Source organism: Canis aureus, chromosome 10 (assembly GCF_053574225.1).
Source record: "Canis aureus isolate CA01 chromosome 10, VMU_Caureus_v.1.0, whole genome shotgun sequence".
In the NCBI taxonomy this organism is placed as follows: Eukaryota; Metazoa; Chordata; class Mammalia; order Carnivora; family Canidae; genus Canis; species Canis aureus.
In genome coordinates, this window is record NC_135620.1 from 70,201,743 (window position 1) to 70,220,203 (window position 18,461).

Sequence of the window (18,461 nt, forward strand, 5' to 3'; positions counted from 1 at the left end):
CCGATGGCCTATGTTACCTTCACACTTCCTCCACTCCCCACCCCGCTCGCACCTGCCACAGCTGTGCCTGGGGTCACTGTTCCCTTGCAAGAGCGAGTGGAGGTCCTGTAGCTGTCTGGGACAAATCTGGGTCCCAGCCGTGCCCCTGGCTGGCTCTCACCGTGGCGAGCCACCTGACCTCTCTGAGCCTAGGTTTTTGTACCCTGAATCAGAGGGTTTGTATGGGATCGTTTGCAAACTTTTTTTTTTTTTTTTTAAACAGGAGAGTATTTTTTTCCCAAGTCATGGAGTTAAAAATTTTTAAAATTAACTGCCAATATTTGAGCATCAGATTTTGCATAAGACGTTTGATGTCTTGCTGACGTTGAAAATCAGACCTGGCAGTGCTGGGCCCACTTTCCTGGAGGGCAGCAGTTGGCCTGGGGCTGAGCCACAGTGGCCCCCTCGACTAAAGCCCATACTGCCCAGTATTCCGTGGTCCTCACCACTCCCTCCTGCCTCCCCAACACAGTGGCTACGTGGCAGGTGTCATTTCTCATTGTGATCACGCTGTTGTCTGTCTTGCATCCTGCCCCATTCATTTATTTACATCACCTGCCTGGACCTTCTTGGCATGAGTTTGCATGCCCCGTCCTTCTGAAAAACACAGTCTAAAAACTCACTTCTAGGACGAGCTGCTCCCCACGAAGCGGAAGCCCTGTTCTTTTAGCCTCCCCCTCCCTGGTACTACCTGTGATGCTCCTCCGTGGGCCCTAGCCCAGCGGGAAACCAGTGGATGCCAGCTCCAGTGTGTTCTGAGTCCGTGCAGAAAGGGGCTGGGGCTCCAGGAGGTGAACAGGCAGGGAAAGGTACACAGCAGCTGATAAGACACACCGGATGCTGAGTAGCAGCTGTCGGGAATCCCGATTCATATCTGGGTGGACTGAGCCTCGGGCTGCCTGCTGGGACGTGCGGGGTGAGGGAAGAGTGATGATCTTGTCCTTCTGGGATTGTGGGCTTTTCAGTGCCCTCCAGAGGCCCAAAGCCATCAGATAAACACCCAAGCGATCAAACTGAGAACTTCGTTAAGTGAACTGGTGGATTGGAACCAACCACATGGCCAAGCGATTGGTTTTGTTTGCCTTTGCTCTGTGGTTCAGGAGGCTAATTTTAGGCAAAGATTTGGTTCTTAAAAAATGTTTGAAGATAGATTTATCGTGGTTAGGTCTTCCAAGAGAGGGGTAAGTAGCCAGTCCACCTTGAAGGTAATGGATTTTCAGGTACCGCGCTGAGAAGAGCCAAGAGCTGTTGTCATTTTATGACATTTTCATAAACTAATTGGAAACAGACTGGTCATCGTGGGCTCAACTGAAGAATGGGATCCTGGCTTTCAAATCTTGCTTTTACCCTTGATCTTGTGGCTGGGAGTTCGTACATGGGTAGTTTGTGCAGAAAACAGCCTGCAAGGGCCGTGTGGTGTGTGGCAGCTCTCGGGCCTCAGCGCCTCAGAGTTCCACATCCAGCAAGCTGTGGGACGTGCCTCTGGCTGCCTTCATGGGATCTGGAAGGCTTGTGGTGTGGGGGTCACAGGGCAGAGGGCATAGGAGGTGAGCAGGCCCCTGCGCGGCAGAGCCGGGAGTTGATCCTGCCCCCGTCCGTCTAGCAGGCCATGCCCCGCGAGAACGAGCACCTGGGTGGACATGGCACTTGCGGGGCGGCCGGGGTGCTGGTGCAGGGGTAGCTGTTCAGATTTGCATTGTCGGCTGAGCAGCAGGGGACTACGCGTGGTAGTCTGTGACCTCTGTTGGGCGCATTCTACCTCTGTGTTGGGTAGGCCGCGTGGAACTCCTCCGCAGCTGGGTAAGCATCGAATGAATGCATGGGGATTAATGAAGGTGGAGAAAGGAATCCCTTCCCTAGCCCAGGCCTTTTAAAGAGACTGCATCAGCCCCGGGAGTGAACTCTTTATTGTGCCATCCAAGAGGTTAGGCGTACACCCAGCCCCGGAACTGGGCACGCTCAGTCTTTTCACCTGTAGAATGGGAATGACAGTGTGGCTCTCATAGCACTGCCGGGAGGACGGTGGGAGACCACAGGTGTAAGACGTGCGGCCCATGCCTGGTGCATAGGTGCTCAGTGAATGAGGGCACCCACTCCCCCTGCCAGAGAATCGAGGGGCTTTCTTTGCCGATTTACAGATGGTACCTTGAGGTAGGCCCACATGGAGGTGTCGACCCAGGCATTTTACAGACACAGTATGGAGAGCGGGTCTTCCTTGCGATGTTACCAACAGCCTCTGCATCAGGAGGCGTCGGGCGGGGGGCGGTGTCGGAGCCCGGGCACGGAGCAGGGCCTGGAGGAGCCACCGCCTGTGGCTTCTTTTCTTGTTGCCCCATCATCGTTCAGAACCCTGGCCCCCACGGTCTGAGCACTTGGCCTTCTGACGTAGGGGGTTGCTGAGCGACAGTGGCATTTCCCAAAGTGGGTTCTGGGGAATCACCATTTTTGAGGTATCCTAAAGAATATGGTGTTTTTAAAATGGGCTTTGGTGGCTAACTATATTTAGGGAGCCTGGGTCAAACAGAGCTAAATGGGCCTCCTTCCGGTTGAGCTTCTCAGAGCCTTTGATATCGCTGTGCGGGTTGTTTCCCCGTAAAAGGGGCCGGGTCGGCTGCGCACCCCAACTTGACTTGCTCCCAGAAGCCTTCATCTCCACGAGCATCCAGTGGCCCCACTGTGCCCAGAGCAACTGGGAAGAGCAGAGCTCCCTTCAAGCTGAGATCTTTTGTGTCCGGACCTTCTGCGGGTGGGAGTGGGGGTACACTGCACTGTGTCCTCTTGGCCAGACCCCATCTCTCACTCTGGCTTTCCAGACAGCGCCAGGAGGGGCCACCTCTAGGTGGAGATGCCCCAGAAATCACTTAAGGAACCGGCCCCTTCCCCTGGATGAACCCTGAGCAGAACTCCTCTGGCCTTGGGCTCCCAGGCTGTGGGCCTGTCCTGGTGCTCTCGGTCACACTGTCCCCTCTCCCAGGATGCCCTCCCTGCCACCCAGGGACCAGTATGCTTGTGGAGCTGGGATCAGCTGTCTGGCCCTCCTGCTCTGCCAGAGTCCCCACCAGGAGACAGCCTGTCCTCCTCCCTGCTCCGTGGTGGAGTCTGTAGCAGCAGATTTCTGGCAGAGAGAGTAGCGGGTGGCAGGTCCAAATGACTTAGTGTCCCAAATGTGGCTCCTTAGGACCAAAGATAGGAGACCCAGGCCTGTCTGCCATCGGCCCACGCTGGGCACTGGGTGGGGGGGATCTCCTGGGGCTCTGATGAGGCATCAGGCAACTCAGGTGAGCCCGAGGAGCTGGGGGTCTGGTTTAGGGCCCTGGAGCCCCTCGCCGTGCAGGTTCCTCAGCAGAAAGCCCTCGGACCGGGGGCAGTTCTGGGGTACCCTGGCCTCAGAGCCCCCCGCAGCATGCCCTTCCGCTCGGACCTCGTAGTGCTAACCAGTCACTGGTGTTTCTCGCTCTCTCCCGTCCCCACCCAGCAGAAAGCGCTTTCAGTCGGAGAGTAGAAGGCAAAGCACAAAACCACTTTGAAGAGACAAATAGCAGTTCCCAAAACTCCAGCGGTGAGTGTGCCCCGTGCCGACCGTCCTGTGCTGTGGCCTCCACCCACTCCTCCCCGGGGTGGCAGCAGGCAGCCCGGGCTGGGCTCCTCGTGGGGCCCGATGCTGTTCCCGGGGGGACACGGCGGGCAGGGAATCAGCAGGGGGCCAGGGCCAGAAATGGGAAGGGTGTTTCCTCCCAGGAGCCTGCCCCTGGGCCTCAGCGGCATCTGGGACTGCTGTTCTTGGTCTCTTCCCATGGAGAGAGGAACTCGCCCTCCCCGTACCCTCGGCATTGGCTCAGAAGGCCCGGGAGGAGTCCGAGAGCTAGCGCTGTTTTTGGAGTAAACGTTATAGCCAGTTCCTTTCCAGGAGAGGCAAAGGGGGTGCAGAGAGAGAACTGTAGCCCCAGAGCCGGAGGCCCTGAGTTCTGGCCCACTTTGGACCAGAGGCCGTCCACAAGTACGCCTGCAGCACCACCTGCCCAGGGAGCTCCGGCCGCGGTTCCCGGTGGGCGTCTGGCGCCCCCTGGCGGCTGCCCTAGAGTCCCTTAAAGCAGAGCCGCCAAAGGCCACCTCCCCGCAGGGATCCTTGGCTAGCCTAGCAGGACCCGGGGCCTGTCCGGAGAAGGCCCGGCAGGCGGGTCCGCAGTGACACCCAGGGCAAGCTGGGAAGACAGTTCTGAATCCTGGGTACGTGAGGGTAGGGAGCCTGCCTTCTCGCACGGCTGCAGTTCAACGCCGGGTCAGGTGCTGGCCACCGCCGAGGCACAGACAGGCGTCCGTCCTGAAGCAGCCAGGGGCGCAGACTTGAACGCGGAGGCCTCGGCCCAGTACGCGGAGCTCCAGCTTTGACCTCTAGCCGAAGGACGAGCTGGTAACCCGGGCCAGCCTCGTCCTTTCCTCCGCTGCAGTGGGAATTGCGCACCCATCCCCGTGGTGGTGGACGGTCGGCAGGTGCCCCGTGGAGCTTACGCACTCCCGTGGCAGGGTGTCGTGGTGGTGGTGGCGGTCTGAAGTGAACCAAGTGCTATGTGGAGCCCCGAGGAGAACCGAGCGGGGTGTGCCGCTGGGGGGTGGGTGGGGGCAGCGCTGAGAATGTCAGTGTAACCCCCAAAACCACAGAGAGCTTACTGGCTTTTCCAAGCTGCTCACCGTTTTGAGAAATGTAATCCCGTCTCCAAGAGGTGGCCCTAAAAGTGAGGGAGTGCCTTGGCCAAGGCCATACAGGACGTAGGGCCAGGACTGGGGCCACCATCTCCCGGGGAGCCTTCCCTCAGCCGCCAGGCTGTACCCCTTGCCTCTCCGTCCTCCAGAGCTGCTACTCGAATCGGGGAGGACAGTGTGAAGTGCTGCTGCCAGCAGCCACCATTTATTGAGCGCTTACTACGTGCCTGGCCTGTGTTCAGAGCTGTATGTGTCTTACCTGTTTTTATCCTTACCACAGCCCCGGGATATGGGGGTTGGGGGGCGTCAGTGTTACTGTGTTATCCCCATTTTCTGGATGAGGAAACTGAGGCCCAGGAGAGGTCAATCATAGCCCCCGGGCCCCAGCCTGTAAGAGACGGTGCCAGGACTCCGGGCCTAGTCCCTCTGGCCCTCCCCTGCCGTCTACTGCCTTTGAGGCTCACCTGACAACATCAGGAAGCAAGGGGAATCCCCCAAAGCACAGACCCCCCTCTCCCCCCCGCAGCTGCTCTGGTGACTGGTGCCGGGACCTAGAAGCAGCTCCCAGCTCCCTGTCCTGAGCGGCAGCCACACCCGGACATTTATTTCCCCATTAGAGCTCTGTGGGCTCACTTTCTGAGATTTGAGGGTGTCCTAGAGGTGTGGCCCTGGCTGACCTTGCCCTGCCCGGTACCACAGCACCAGCCCAGAACGTGAGCCTGGCTCTCAGATCCTCCGAGAGCCCCGACGGCTTACTGCTTCCTAAGACAGAAGTCCTAACAGTCATCTCAGAGCACCAGGACGGGAAGAGACTTAGCTAAACTGTTTCTCTTTTGCAGAAACTGCAAGTCCCCTGATTTCCAATCCTTTCCCTCTCCTACAGAGTAAGTGACGGTCCCACGGGGGGCTGGAGAGGGCAAGGCAGGGCAGAAAGTGAACCCAGCGGCCACATGCTCAGGACCTCCAGGGCACCTGCCCGTGGGCCACCCCGAGGCAGACCTGGCAGCCAGCGGAGGCAGGAGGAGGGCCCAGCCCCGGGCGGGAGGGGGAGTCTGGACAGGGGACGAGGCGGAGCCCTGACCACGGGCCACCTGCCTTCTCCACCCCAGCCCTGGCGGGAACCCAGGCCTTCCCGTTGCAACTCGCAGTGGGAGAGCCTCAGGACGCCTCCTCCAAGCCCATCTCCGCCTCCCTGCGTGTCCCTTTGTCACCCCTCTTCCTCCCACATTCCCCCGTGCCGGGCACTGACCTGAGTGCCGGGGACACGAGGTGGAAGCTGAGGGTCCACCTGCGCACGAGGCCCCCTTCCTGCCTGTGCTGTTGTCCTTCCATCCCGCCCTCCCCGCCTTCCCTGTCCTCGCCTGTCCTGTGTCCTCTCGCCCTGCGCTGCCTCTCTCCACTTCCCACCTTCTCTTGCGTACTTCCCGCACCCTTTACTGCCCTCTGTGCCCTTACCTTGTTATTGTTTCATCTGTACATCCATTTGTTCACTGGGCAGAGGATGGGCTGTGGTGGGACGTGGTCTCTGCCCCCTTGGGGCACTTGGTCCGTTAGTGTCACCCCCTCCCCTGTCCCCAGAACGGTGCCTGGCACACAGTAAGCACTCAATAAAGGTCTGCTTGATTGAATTAGGCCCTCTCTGGTTCTGCAGGCAAGTCTTCCTCTCTCCATGGCTCCTCCTTCCCCCAAGCCTCTCCCTCACTAGTCCGTGACAGGGGCAGACAGGCTGGGCCAGAGCCCCAAGTGCAGAGCCCCAGTGTGTGTCTGGGTTCCCGGATCCAGGGCTTCCAGGGCCGTTCTGCCCCTAACACAGCTGCCTCATTTCTCCCCTTCCCACCCCAGAACCCTACACCTGCGGCGCCTGTGGGATCCAGTTCCAGTTCTACAACAACCTGCTGGAGCACATGCAGTCCCATGCAGGTAAGGGGACCAGCCGCTGGCCCCGCCCCCCGCCCCTGGCCCCGCCCAGCCCTGGGTGCGGCATGGCCCCACCTCCAGCCCCACCCTGGGTGCCTCCCAGCCCCGCCCTGGTCTCCCGCCAGTCCCGTCCTGGGTGCTGGGTGCCGCCCCAGCCCCACCCTGGGTGCTGCCCTAGCCCCAGCCCTGCCCCCAGCGCTGCCCTGGGTGCCAGCCTGGCACCGCCCTCAGCCCTGTCCTGGGTGCTGACCCCAGCCGCGCCCTGGGTGCCGCTGGCCCCGCCCCAGAGCCTCCCCCCTCCTCCTCAGGAAGGGGTCACAGGACCCGGGACCTGCCCTCAGGGAGCCTGGGGCCCACGGGGGTGGGCGGGTGGAGGGGTGGCACAGGCCCGGCCTGAGCACAGTTAGGGCCCGGGCTGCAGAAGGCTCTGGAAGGCTGTGGCCCTGGCGCTGAGCCCTGCACCCGACGGGCGCCCAGCGGGAAGGACCGCTGCCCGGGAGAAGAGGGGTGAGGCCTGCCATCCCCGGGAGCAGGGGCGGGAGCTGGGAGCCGGAGGGCAGCCTGGGCCCCAGCCCGTCTCCGAGCCGAGGCACACTCGCCCTGACGCTGTCGGTCCCCACGCCGGGCCCAGGGCCCACCTGGCATCGGGGTCTAGGTCGGAGGCAGGCCTGGCGCTGGCACCTGGGACCAGTCCTGGGCGCCGCGGGGGAGACAGGCCTGCGCTGGCCGCTTGCTGTCTGGGTGACCTTGTGACCCGCCCTCCTGGCGCCTTCCAAGCTTGTGGCATTAGCGCCCTTCTCTGAACCGTCCTGCCTTCAAAGCCGTGCCTCCCGTTCTTGGGTTTTTTTCACAGTAGCACCCCGCTTCTGCTCCAGTTTCCGCTGTGGTCAGGCAGGCGCTCTGTGCTGTAACAGATAAACCCCAGATTCTCTGTAGCTTGATGTAATCGCTTCTCCGGTGACATCTCAGCCCGATGCAGGTGGCCTGGTTGGGTGGCCTTGGACACGGTCATTCGGGGACCACAGCTGTGTCCTCCCTGTGGCCCCTCAGAGCCTCCCTCTGTCTCGCACCGGGCGGCGGGGAGAGAGAAACACACTTCCTCCTTTTACCCCCGTTGGATCCCAAGCGACACATGTCATAGGTGTTCCAGTCCCAGGGGCGGGGAGCACACCTGTCCAGGGACAGCCTGACACTCTGCAAAGAGAAACGGGAACCTGGGGAAGGCAGCCAGCTGTCCTGGCCACCCCCCACCCCCCCAGAGCCCCCCGTGGGACGGGAACAGTGGTGGCTGCTGTGTCTGGGATGGTGACCGTTGTGCCCCCTCAGGTCTGGTCTGGCCCACGCTGAGTGGCGCAGGACTAGAGTCTCAGGCTGCAGACTGTTCTGTTGGCGCGACCTCTCTGCGTCCAGCGTGTCCGTGCACTTGTTCAGCACGTACTCGGGGGTGCGCCGTCCCCCGTGCTCTCTGGTGGGGGAGCTGGTATTTATTTCTAAAGGATTCCTGAGAACCTGAGCAGAGCCAGAGTGGCAGCCAGGACACGGGAGCTCCAAGCTCTGGGGTGCCTCCAGGCCGCGGGCCCCGGGCAGGACACCCTCCCCCCAACCTGGATGTCGGCTGCCCTCCTGCACGTCCTCACGTGCCTCCCACCTCCTGCTCGCCTTTGCCATCACCCGTTCCCTCGCCACCGAAGGCCTCGAAGGCCAGCTGAAGGCGTTCAGACGTGACGCTCTGGGAACCGGAGACAGCACACCTCTTGGACCCCAGACTCCCAGAGTCCAGCACTTGCCCATCCCAACCCAGACCCTCCACCTGCCGCTCCGCCCCCCTCCAGCGGCTCCTGGAAGCGGAGGCTAATTAAGGAGGAGTCTGTCTGGGGGCCTGTGCCTCCCCACCCCTCAGGCAGTTGGGTGGAGGCCATTAAAATGCAAATCAAGGCTGTGCCTGTGGTGGCCCCGGGGCTCCCAAGCAACCCCGACTTGTTTTCTAGGGAGAGCTTTGGGCTGCTTTGTTCTGGTCCACTGCGGGCAGAGAATGCCTCGCCGCAATCCGGTGCAAAGCCAGCCTGAATCCCAGCCAGGCTGAGTCGGGATTAAAGGATTGACTCCATAGAGAAAAATTAGGCGTCATGATCTGCGCCGTTCACAGCGTCGCTGATAAGGGGGATCAGCCTCGAATAACACCAATCTCATTAAGAGGCTGCTGAATGGCACAGGGTAATTCCCCCTAATAAACTTCTTTTCTGGCCTGTAGGAAAATTTGTCTTGCCCCTGGTGACAGCTCCAGAGTCTGTTTTGGCGGTAATAATACCGCAGATCGCTAACGTTTAGTGAGCAATTACTACAGGTCAGACGGGGCTGTGTCATGAGATCTGCTGAACGCGCCGCCGGTCTCATCCCCATCTTAGAGATGATGAAACCGAGGCTCACGGATCAGAATCACGGGCCCAGAGGTGCACAGCGCAGCTTGTACACGGCATCTAACGTCGTGTGTGCCAGACCTTCCCTCGGAGCTGCTTCACCTCTCTGGGGCTTCAAGCTTTTCATCTGCGAAGTGGGCCAATCCGCGCTCCCATAGGCTGGGTGAGGGTCCTGGAGACGACACGTGTCAAATGTTGAGGGTCGTGGTACATTCTCAGATACTGAACGACTACAGGTGCCTCTTCTCCCCGTCCTCTGCCAGGAACAGCAGCTTTCTCCTTCCTGCCCTGGTCCCTCCCCGGGAGATGGCCTGGACTCTGGCTTTGCATCTGGCCCTTTGCAGACGGGGCTGTGCGTGTGCCTCTGTGCTTCTTAGGGGAAAGGCACACTGAGTGAACTTTATTTTCAGCTCGAGCTATACATCAAGCCTCTTCACAGGGCATTTACCGAGGACGTCACCTGTGGCAGGACCAGTATCGGTGGGATACGGAGGGGGAAAAAATGGTGTTTGAATCAACTGCTGCTAGACCTTGGTCTCCACCACCTGGTTGAGTCCTCTCCGTTCTGGGTCCTGCGGAAAAGCAAGAGGATGAGGGACTCCCCTGCAGCTTTCTAATGGGCTTCTTTTCGTTCATTTTATTTTTTTATTTTACTTTATTTTTTTTTTAAGATTTTATTTCTTGATTCATGAGAGACCTAAAGAGGCAGAGAGACACAGGCAGAGGGAGAAGCAGGCTCCACGCAGGGAGCCCGATGTGAGACTCGACCCCGGGTCTCCAGGATCACGCCCTGGGCTGAAGGCAGGCGCCAAAAGCACCAAGCCACCCAGGTGTCCCTTTTCATTCATTTAAAAATTGGATTTATGAAGGGAGGATATGACATACGTGGAACTCACCAGTTTGAAGAATGCAGTTTGATCATTTTGACAACCGGTGGTCATCTAATCACATCTCGATCAAGATGGGTATCATTAGCATCTGCCCCAGAAGTTCTCTCCTGCCTCTCTGTAGCCAGGCCCCTCCCCGACCCCAGCCCTGGAAGTCACTCTCTGCTGCTTCTTGCTGTAGTTTTGCTCTTACTGGAATTTTATAGAAATGGAATTACATGGTATTAAGTGTTTTGTGTCTGGCTTCTCTCAGGTAGCATACTTTTGGATTAACCTGTGTTCTGTGTTCCCGGGAACTCCTTTTTATTTCTGAGGAGGACATCCCCTGTTCGGGTATGCCATGATTTGTTTCTCCGTGTCACCAATGGATGGGCATTTATCTCCAGTTTGAGGCTATTAGGAACAAACCTGCTGTGAACGTCCCAAGTACACATTTTTTGTGTGGACACGTGTTTTTCATCCTGTTGGGTGCACACCTGCGAGTGGAAATTCTGGGTTACATGATAACTCGTGTTGAATTGGGAATTGCCAGATTATTTCCACCAGGAGCTTGTACCACTTTTCCTTCCCCACAAACAGTGTGTGAGGGGTCTGATTTCTCCACGTCCGTCCAAGATACTTGCTATCATTTGACTTTTTGTTATAGCCATTCTCGCGCGCGAAAGGGTATTTCATGATGGTTTTCATTTGCATATTCCTGATGACTAATGCCATTGAACATCTTGTCTTATGCTTATTGGCCACTTGAATATCTTCCTTGGAGAAATGTCTGTTCAGATCCTTTGGCCATTTTTTAATTTATTTTTTTCTTTTTGTTGTTAAATTGTAAGTGTTCTTTACATATTCTAGATACATGATTTGCAAATATTTTCTACCATATTGTAAGTTGTCTTTTTTGATGTTTTCTTGATGCTGGCCTTTGAATCACAGAAGTTTTAAATTTTGGAGAAATCCATTGTTTTTTCTTTTATCGTGTGCAATGGGTGTCCTTTTTTGTTTGTTTGTTATTGGTGTCCTATCTGAGAAACCAGAGTTTTAGCTTTTACGTTTATGAATATATTTCATTTTGAGTTAATTTTTGTATGAGGTATCAAGGAAGGGGTCCTGCTTTATTCTTGTGTATGTGCATATCCAGTTGTCCCACCATCATTTTTTTAAAAGACCATCCTTTCCCCCATTAAATTGTCTTGGCACCCTTATCAAAATTCAGTTGTTTTTAAATGTGAGGGTTTATTTCTGAAATCTCAATTCTGTTCCATTAATCTGTATGTCTTCCTGTCCTACCACACTGTCTTGATTAGTATGTAGCTTTGCAGTAGTTTTAAAATCAGGAAGTGTGAGCCCTTCAACTTTGTTCTTTTTCAAGATCATCTTGGCCACTTTGCATCTCTTGCATTTCCACATGAATTTTAGGCTCAGCTTGTCATTTTCTCTTGAAAAGCCAGCAGGGATTTTAACAGGGATTGTGTTGAATCTAAAATAATTTGGGGAGTATTGCCGTTTTGACAATATTAAATCTTCCAGTCTATGAACACGGATTGTCTTTCCATTTATTAAAGTCATTTTAGAGTTCTTTCAACCACGTTTTTAGTTTTCAGTGTACAAATCTTGCTCTTTTGTAAATTTATTCCTATTTTATTATTTTGGATGCTATTATAAAATGGAATTATTTTCTTAATTTAATTTTTGGGGTGTTCCTTTGCTGGTATAAAGAAATAAAATTGATTTCTTCTTTGTTATGTGTTGATCTTGTTTCCTGCAACCTTGCTGAACTTCCTTATCACTTCTGATAGTTTTTTTTGTGTATGGATTCCATAAGATTATTTATGTACACATCCATGTTATCTGCAAATAGAGATCATTTTACTTTTCCTATTCCAATCTGGATGCTTTTTAAAATTATTATTTTTTCCTCCTTGCCCTGGCTAGACTCACTAATGCACATTGAATAAAAAAAGATGAGAATGAATATTCTTTTTTTTCTTTTTGAGAATGGATATTCTTGCCTTGTTCCTGATCTTAGGGGAAAAGCTTTTAGTGTTTACCATTAAGTGTGATTTTAGCAGTGGGTTTTTCATAGATGCCCTTTGTCTGGTTGAAAAAGTTCTCAATTCCTGGTTTGCTGATTGTTTTTATCATGAAAAGGTATTAGATTTTGTCAAATGCCTTTTCTGCATCTATTGAGATGATCATGTGGTTTTGTTTTTTGTTCAGTTAACATGGCATCTTTGTACGTTGAACCAACTTTGTATTCCTGGAGTAACTCTCACTGTTACAGCTGGATTTGGTCTGCTGTTTTATTGAAGATGTTTGTATCTGTAGTCCTAAGAGATAGTGGCCTGTGATTTCTTTTCTTGTCATTTCCTTGTCTGATTTGATTATCAGAATAATATTTGCCTTGTAAAAAAAATTGTGAAATGTTCCCTCCTCTTCTGTTTCTGAGAAGAATTTGTGAAGAGTTCCTTTAACATGATTAGAATTCACCAGTGAAGCTGTCGGAATCTGGATTTTGCTTTTCTTTCTTTTTGTGGGAAGTATTTTGATTATTAATTCAATCTTCCATAGGTCTGTTCAGATTTTCTATTTCTCAAATTGGTTTTTGGTAGTTAATGTTTTTCTAAGAATTTGTTTATTTTATCCAAGTTACGTGATTTGTTGGAATACTGTTGTTCATAGTATTTCCTTAAAATCTGTTTAGTTTCTATCAAGTTAGCCGACTTAAATTTTTTTTTTTAGATTTCCTTTTTCAAATCCAAGAAGTTTCTTTTTCTACCTGGTTAGGTAAGAGTTTATGTCATGAATGGCTATTGAGTTTTGTCACATTTTAAAAAAAAATTTACTTATTTTGAGAGAGAGAGAGCATGCATACACCTGGGGCGGGGTGGGGGGCAGAGGGAGAGAATCTCGAGCAGACTCTCCACCGAGCACAGAATTGATCCCACGGCCCTGAGATCATGACCCGAGCTGAAATTGAGTTGGACACCTAACAGACTGAGCCACCCAGGCACCCCTGAACTTTGTCACATTTTAATGTGTACTTATATCTATAGAAATCATTTTTCTTCTCATCTTCTCTTAGTATAGGGAATTGCACTGATTGGATTTATTTTTTTAACCTCAGCTTAACATTTCTGGGGTAAATTCCACCTAGTGATGATAATCTTTTAATATATCACTGTATTTAGTTTGCTAATATTTGGTTAAGGGTATTTATGTGTATGTTTATGAAGGATATTGGTTCGTAGTTTCTTCTCCTGCAGTGTTTTTCTCTAGTTTTGGATCAGAGTAGTGCCAGCCTCATAAAATGAATTGAGAGATGCTCTTCCCTCTCCATTTTCTGGAATAACGTGTGTATAATTTATATTACTTCTTTTTTAAATATTTGGTCAGATTCTCCAGTGAACCCAAATGGGATTTTTCTTTGTGACTGGTTATTTAACTATGAACTGAATTTCTGTAATAGATACAGGATTATTTCAGGCTATCTATTTCTTCTGGAATGGACTTTTCCTATTTTGTATCTTTTAGGTTATTTGTTTGCCTCACTTAAGGGGTTGAATCATTTCAGTCCTTCTAATATCTGTAGCATATATAGTAATATCTCCTTCCATCATTCCTGATACTAATAAATTGTGTCCTTTTTCTTTTGAAAATATTTTTGCCTCAAGGTTTATCCTTTTTTCTTCATTTCTACAAAGAACCAGCTTTTAGTTTCATTATTTTTCTCTATTGTATTTATTTTCTATTTTACTCTTTTTTGCTTTTAGCTGTGTGATTTCTTTTCTGCTTACTTCAGACTCCATTTACTTTTCCTTTTTAGATCTCTCTCAGGGTGGAAGCTTATAGTACTGATTTTAAACCTTTATTCTTTTCTAATGTAATTTTTTTAAAATTTATTTATTGATTCATGAGAAACACAGAGAGAGAGAGGCAGAGACATAGGCAGAGAGAGAAGCAGCCTCCTCGCAGTGAGCCCAACGTGGGACTCGATCCCAGGACCCGGGATCACACTCTGAGCTGAAGGCAGATGCTCAACCACTGAGCCACCCAGGAGTCCCTCTAATGTAATTATTTAATGCTATAAATATGCCCTGCTTTAGATGGATCCCATAAACTCTGAAAGGTTATATTTTAATGTTAAGTTCAAACCATTTTCTAATTTCCCTTATACTTTTTTTATCTGTGTGATTATAGAAGTGTGATGTTTATTATGCATATAGTTGCAATTTTTCCAAAGACCCATTTGTTACTCATTTCTAATTTTTAATTCAGTTACAGTCAGAGACCATATATGTGATTTCACTATATTTCTTCCTACCTCCTTTTTCTGGGAACCCAATTATATGTATATTAGGCTGCTTGATCTTGTCTACTCTCTGTTCATTTATGTACAGTCCTTTTCCTTCATTTGTAACTAACAATTACTCAGGGAAGAGAGTTGAAATCCCCAGTTACAATTGTGGGTTTGTCTACTTCTTGTTTCAGTGTTTGCTTCATGTGGAGATATATATATATATAAATTTATTTATTTATATTTATATTTAGGATTGTTATGTTATTCTTGGTATTTTGACCCTGTTGTCATGGTGTAGGGTCTCTTATTACCCCTGGTAATATTTCTTGTCCTGAGGTCTGGTTTTTTATTCTGTAAACTATCACAAACATCCCTAGCTTTCTTCTCTACTATTTGTATAGTATACCTTTACTTAGCCTTTTACCTTGTCTTCATATTTAAATAGATTCCTTATAGATAACCTATGGTAGAGTCATACCTTTTTATTATTAAGTATGATAATCTCTAACTTTTCTTTGGAATGTAGAGACCGTTTGTATTTAATGTAAATTTAATATTATCGAGTTTAAATCTACCATCTTGCTATTTGTCAGACTCAGAAGAGTCAGTTGAGCTTTTATTTTTAATCCAGTTTGGGAAAACTGTGGCCATTTCTTCAGATATTTTTTTCTGCCTTTTCCTGGGACTCAAAATTATATGTATATGAAACTGTCTGATACTCTCCATGCTCTGTTCCTCATCTTCAGCCTTTTACCCTTTCTGTTTTTCATGTTAGGTAGTTCTCTTGCTCTTTCTCCACTGATTTTTTTCTTCTATGGCACCTGATCTTTTATCACATATGGTGTGTTTTTTCCCTGGACAATTTATTTTTATATCTACAAGTTCCCTTTGAGTTGGTTAGTTTCAGCTTTGGGTTTTTCACATCTTGCAGTTCTCTCCTGATGGTATGCATGTTTCCCTTCATGACTTTGAGCACATTTATGGTATTTATAACCACTGCTGTAAGCTCCTTACTGGATAATTCCATCATCTCTGTCCTTTGTGGCTCTATTTCTATTGAGTGGTTTTTCTCCAGGTTGATAGGTCATATTTTCTTACTATTTTGAATGCCTGATAAATTTTACTGTATAATCAACATTGCAAATTTTTATATCATTAGGTGCTAGACTTTGAAAAAGGATTGGACTTTGTTCTGGTTTACAGTTTAGTTACATAGGACCCCCTCAATACTTTGAAGACTTATTTTTAAAATCTATTATAGCAGAGGGGCTCCTGGGTGTCTCAGTTGTTTAAGTGTCTGCCCTCAGCTCAGGCCATGATCCCGGGGTCCTTGGATTGGTCTCCTTTGGGGTCCCTACTGAGTGGGGAGTCTGTTTCTCCCTCTCCCTCTGCCCCTCCCTCCCCACTCAGTTCTCCTCTCCCTTCCTCCATCTCTTTTTTTCTAATAAGTATATAAAACCTTTTTAAAAAGTGTACCAGGACAGGTCTAGTGCAGCCCTTAATCTATGGTGAATTTTGCCCCATAGTGAGGCCACCCTACCCAATTCCTTATGCATTGTGGTGTCTCCCTTCTGGTTGAGGGAATGCAAATTATTTCCTCCCCACCCCCACTTCCTGCTTTCCAGTGATTCTTTACCCAGTCTTGGAGAACTTGACTCTGCACTTGGGCAGGTGAGTAAGTATTCAGCAGACTTCAGGGAACCCTACTAAAGGTCTCCAGAGCTCTTTCTTTAGGTAGCCCCCTCCTCTTTGGTGCTTTATCTGTAAATTCGAGCTCCCTTTGACCTCCCTAAACATTGGTTCCTGCCTCTTCAAATCAGTAAGACCACTGGGCTCTGTTCCAGCTCCCTGTCCCTATGCTGCAGCTTGGAAACTGCTTTCAGGCAAGCTGGACCAATCGTATTACTCAGCACATTTGTTCCTCTTTTTCTGGGGTCATGCTCCTGGGTTACCTGTCCGAAAGCAGTGGCATCATGAGTGACAGTTGTTTGCAACTGGATGGAGAGCAATACCCATGGCAGGTTATGTTACATGGATGGAAGTGAAAGTCCCCTCTTCCTCTATCTTTGATGCGTAGGTTGGTTTGTTCCTGGACTTGCAAGTCTAAAATACAAATATAAACAGTATGTATAAAATTATGATGAGATCTTTTCCTTATGCATTTTCTTTTGTTATCACAGTCTGTGCAACCACCTTTCCTAGTGATTGTAATATGTTCCTTCAAGTCAATGTCTTGGAGTTTCTGTTGTTGTTTGGGGGGTGTTCTTGGTTTTCTTTTTGTTTTTTCCTGGAGTTTCTTAATTAGCCTTGCAGGGCTGAACATGTACGTATTGGGGAAAACTCTTCTCTTGGTATGAAAGTTGTGGCCTTGGCCTCCAAGGCCTGATGCCTCTAATGGAGAAGGATGGAAGATATCTGGCTACCCCACACAGGTGTCATGGACCTATTCATATCCTTGGATTTGTGATTCTACCTATAAGATGATGTTGCAGGGAAATAAACCCACAACAACAGAAGCACAGAGAAATGATATTAGAATATTAGGCAAGTAGGTTCATAGCAGAACAGTAATATTGGAAACAGCCCAGAAACTCAGCACTTGGTGTGTGGTTCAGCAACCTGTGGCAAATTGTACAACAGAAGCCCATGTGGTCACTTGTGATGACAAGCATGTTACTCAGACCATGTCTACTCAGAAATGATTCTATAAAAATGCAAGGAGTAGCCCTGAAGGGAGGAGAATAGGCATGTACTATTTTATCATCTCCCTCTCTCTTTCTCTATCTGAGAGAGAGAGAGAGAGAGAGAGTGCAGGCTGGGGATGGGGAAGGGCAGAGGGAGAGAGAGAATCTAAAGCAGACTCCATGCCAGCACAGAGCCAGACACGGGGCTCGATCCCATGACCCTGAGATCATGACCTGAGCCAAAATAAGAGTTGGATGCTCAACCAGCTGAGCCACCCAGGCGCCGGGCATGTAGCATTCATTTATGAGACAGTCACACATGCACAAGTAAACAAAAATTAGGAAAATGCATGGAACAGGCATTAGGAGTCAGGGGACCCAGGATCTCGGTCTCAGCCTTGCCTTTGGTTTTTTTGTGTGATCCAGGGCAAATCACCTGTATCTGGGCTTCAGTTTCCACATCTGACACCTAGGGCTCTGGTTTTGCTTTTTTCCTTTAAATTTTTTAGTAAATAAACTGAAAAGATAAACGCACTTAAGAGAAATGAGAGAATGTGAGGTCCCTTAGGCCACTCGCTAACTGATCCCCCTTGCCCATTTCTGAGCTGGAACATGTGGTTGTGTGTGGGTGTGGGGCTCCCCAGGTAGACTCCAGGGCAGCGGTTCCCACCCCCAAGTGCTTACTCTGCACCTGGCCCTGCGCTCCAGCCTTTCCTTGCATTTTCTCTGGTCGGTCCTTCTGGCACGTGTGTCACATCCGTGTGCTCATCTGCATTTTCTCAAGTGACACCGTGGGGGCTTTGCAAGCATAATATGGCTTCCCGAGCAGGAGCCAGGATTTGGACCCAGGCCTGAGTCCTAGAGGCCATGTTTGGACTTCACCTGCCATGCTGTAGTTCTTGTTTTGTTTGTTGGCGGGCCTCTTGCGCAACAGGGTCCCACGCTGTCCCCTTTGTATCCGCAGCGGACAACGAGAACAACATCGCCTCCAACCAGTCCCGATCACCACCTGCTGTCGTAGAAGAGAAGTGGAAACCCCAGGCCCAGAGGAATAGCGCCAACAACAGTAGGTCTCTCCCAGGCCAGGGCCCAGGGCCTCACAGAGGTCTGCCCCCTGCTCCTCTAGCCCCAGCCCCAGTCGCTCCCTTCTGCCCTCCCCCACCCCCAATCCCACCGCCTGTGCCTCTCAAGGTGCTGCAAGACCGCATGCGAAGCTCTTATATACCCAAGACCTCATCCGTGGGAATTGTGACCTCACTGGACAGGCAGAAGGAAGCCTAGGGAGAGGAGGTGATCTTTTTGTGGTCAGAGAGCACATATTTAGTGATGGTCAGAAATGGAACCCACTCTCCACAATTCTCTTGGGTGCTCTTTCTTAAGATGCTGTGGCCTCATTTATTTTATTCACTAGAGAGTCCTTTATTAGAGGCAGGCAGTTCCCGTGTTGAGAAAAGTGAGACCAGTTGGCTTCTAAAGTCTAGGTGCCTGATACACGCAGCAAGTGTGTTGCATACGTACCCTT

General features: G+C 50.6%; 1 protein-coding gene across 7 annotated transcripts in view; it reads left to right on the forward strand.

Annotated features, from left to right (window-relative positions):
* The window catches only part of ZNF618 (zinc finger protein 618), an 85,548-nt gene that overhangs the window by 58,881 nt on the left and 8,206 nt on the right, over positions 1 to 18,461 (forward strand). For 3 of the 7 annotated variants that reach the window (XM_077913025.1, XM_077913027.1, XM_077913026.1), the window contains 4 exons: positions 3,515 to 3,598; positions 5,580 to 5,624; positions 6,583 to 6,660; positions 17,904 to 18,005. In XM_077913025.1, coding sequence (XP_077769151.1) covers positions 3,515 to 3,598; positions 5,580 to 5,624; positions 6,583 to 6,660; positions 17,904 to 18,005 — 309 coding nt within the window. The remainder of the gene's footprint in view (positions 1 to 3,514; positions 3,599 to 5,579; positions 5,625 to 6,582; positions 6,661 to 17,903; positions 18,006 to 18,461) is intronic. The other 4 variants (XM_077913028.1, XM_077913029.1, XM_077913031.1 and 1 more) reach the window with 2 other exon arrangements.